Below are 2,981 nucleotides of genomic sequence, written 5' to 3' on the forward strand. Positions count from 1 at the left end.
ATGAAGCTATGCTACTTGATGAAATCGAGTAATGTCACGAATACTAGTTTGGCAAGGCCAATAAACGATGGTAATAATGGTGAGATTGCAAAAGAAGTCATTAGTGTTAATGAGGTTAATATGGTGATGGAAAGTCTAGGAATGAGTAATGGAGTAATCAAGGATTCGAATGATATGAATGTTTTAGGCAAGGGAGATTTTGAGGGATTGTTTGAGAAAGAGGAGCCATGTTTAGAGGAAATTTCGGAAGTTTTTCAAGTTTTCGATGAAAATAAAGATGGGTTTATTGATGCTATGGAATTGAGAAGAGTTCTTTGTAGTTTAGGGTATCTCAAAGAAGGATCAAATGTTGAAAGATGTAAGAAGATTATTAGAGGTTTTGATAGAGATAATGATGGACTTTTGGATTTTAATGATTTCCTTGTGTTTATGCACACTTGTTTGTGTTAATTAACTAGGTTACTACTCCTAATGACTACGCTGTATCAATATCTTCATACTCCGTGTTATGTTTCACTGTGTAGCTCGAATTTCTTTTGTATCTTTTTTTTCACCATAATTTGTTATTGAAGTAGGAAGATTGGAACATTAAGAAGTTTAAGTATTGAGATTATAATGTCCTTAATTTGCATGATTTAACCGGCATAGGTTAGCTTGTTGATTAGGAAAACCATTGAATACTCGAGAGATTTTTGGTATTTTTTATGGCTTGTAGGATTTTTTTTCTTTTTTTTTTCTTTTTGGTTTGTATATCTTTTAGGTTGGGCCTTGATCAGAACCCAAAGTCATCCTATAAGCCCATCCCAAGACCCACTTGAACAATTGAGCAATTTTTTAACATAAACCATAGGCCCAATACCATATTAGTCCACATTTTATTGTTTGTTTACAGAATACACATTATATAACAGTACATGATCTGATCATATTGGGCTGAAATTTCATGGAATTCTCTACCTCTAATAATTTGAGTCATGAATGACTCTAATAACGCGGCGTTGATATTACATTATTTTTAGATGGTATCATCTAAATACCAACAAGGAATTATAAAGATACCAACAAAACATTTTTACAGTCGTTGATATCACTGAATAAGTATTTTGGTATCATGATAATACCATCCAAAATATAATTTAATATCAACGCGTGTTATTAGAGTCATTCATGACTTAAATTATTATAGGCCGAGAATTCCTCTGAAATTTCTAGTAAAGGCATATTTGTTACTTTGTTTACAGTTTACATGATTTGAAATTTACTTGTATGCAATGACAGTAATAAGTATGGGCTTACTTTCTACATGGAGCTGGGGACACTAGCCAGTAGCTCAGAGCGCACGGGTGATGCTGCCCATGGCATTATGCACGGGGCCTAACTCAGGGAACTTTCATTGGCTTTGTTCAGGCGCCACTTCATCCTTCTGCGTTCCACATTTAAATAGTCCACGGACGACAACTCACATGTGCACAACACGAATATGGGGGTTCAACAATTACACAACCTTATGATGTGTGAGTGTGTAACTAATTTTCTCTATTTTAACATCACAAAAACTTTTTGCGAATAATAATAATAATTATAGGTTTTGCTATAACTAGAGGAGTGGGGGCCCAGATTGTATCTCGGCTCTCCATTAATTTTTTATAGGTTGTATGACTTTGTCTGTTTTTGAGATATAATAATAATAATGATAATTGTATTACGAACTATAAAGAATAAAATATGATGTATAATAATAATAATTATTATTATTATTATTATTATTATTATTATTGTAAGCTAAACGATGATGGACTCTTATATGAATCAACTTAAAATGATCTCAATCACCCCTAAATCATATACAGGCCAAACGATTCATCACAAAAATTTTACATGAACCAAATATTTGTATACGGTTGGGAATACATTCGAATATTTTTGTATTTTGTAATCCTTGTCATACTAGGTTTTCTAGCAAAATTATGACTAGTCTTGTAACCCTATATATATTGAATCAATGGTATTGGGTGTTCCTAAAATCTAACAACAATGATCTCACATCAACTCCAATGATGGATGCAACACCCGAGCGAATATACCCTGAATCAAATCGATACAAACCATAACCAATCGAAACGATCACCTATCCACTTCTAATAGCTAGCTATACACATACAAGGTGGGACTAATTTAATTGAAGGGGCAGAAAAACAGATTAGACAAGTAAATGTTTAAGGGTGACATCCATGCAAAAACAAGAGCCAAAAATTGGTTGTGTTGTACCCTACATAATCAAAATAAAGTAGTGAATCACAACAAACACAGTACATCCTCAAGTTTAATCATACATTAATGAAGTTTGATTGGAACTTCTACTATTTCTACTAATACTGTTGAGTTTGTTACAGATTTCAGGAACAGCTATCAGTTTTTGGAGGCCAGGCTAAGTTTTAGAAATGAGACAATATGGTTGCCCAGTAACACCTAACAGTTTCAGCCCACTTGCTATAATGTGGGTGCTAATAAAATGTTATGTAGGTCCTTTTTTTTTTTTTTTTTTTTTATTTATAAAGTGGGCCCTTTTTTTCTGTATCTAGTTAATGTTGTTTGTACTATGGTTTTTATGCCTTGTCTATATCTACATATGTTTATGTGATGCTGTGTTTAGATGTTACCAACTTGCAAACATGCTTCACACGCTTTGACATCCCTGTGATTCACTATTTAGTGAGTTACGGCAAGAGCTACAAATGGCAGTAATGAAGATGGGATTTGAAATTGAGTTGTAGTCCTAACCTGAATGCTAAAAGTAGAATAATTAACTTGGACAAAACATGAGATAAGAAATGGTGGTAGTATTTCCTAACACATCCCAAACTAGGATAATTACTGATGATCTTATTTCGAAGTCGAGTGACCCAAATAAACAGGTTGGAGCCGGTTGTGTTTTGAACCAACTTCGATAGACCCTACCAAGATCCAATCAAGGTAGCAGT

At 33.5% G+C, this 2,981-nt stretch overlaps 1 protein-coding gene across 1 annotated transcript; it reads left to right on the forward strand.

Annotated features, from left to right (window-relative positions):
* Nucleotides 1–2,473, forward strand: LOC110714480 (probable calcium-binding protein CML45). The gene is made up of 2 exons (XM_021892998.1): nucleotides 1–439; nucleotides 2,394–2,473. Exons 1-2 carry the CDS (start codon nucleotides 1–3, stop codon nucleotides 2,471–2,473), a joined length of 519 nt encoding a protein of 172 aa, XP_021748690.1.
* Nucleotides 2,474–2,981: the final 508 nt, after the last annotated feature.

Source organism: Chenopodium quinoa, unplaced genomic scaffold (assembly GCF_001683475.1).
Source record: "Chenopodium quinoa cultivar QQ74 unplaced genomic scaffold, ASM168347v1, whole genome shotgun sequence".
NCBI classification, from domain to species: Eukaryota; Viridiplantae; Streptophyta; class Magnoliopsida; order Caryophyllales; family Amaranthaceae; genus Chenopodium; species Chenopodium quinoa.

What these genes read in the sequence shown, in the direction of transcription:
- LOC110714480 (XM_021892998.1), top strand. Translation starts at nt 1, where the DNA reads ATGAAGCTATGCTACTTGATGAAATCGAGTAATGTCACGAATACTAGT. An exon ending in CCTTGTGTTTATGCACACTT is followed by an intron (nt 440 to 2,393) that starts GTTTGTGTTAAT and finishes AGTTTGTTACAG; the next exon opens with ATTTCAGGAACAGCTATCAG.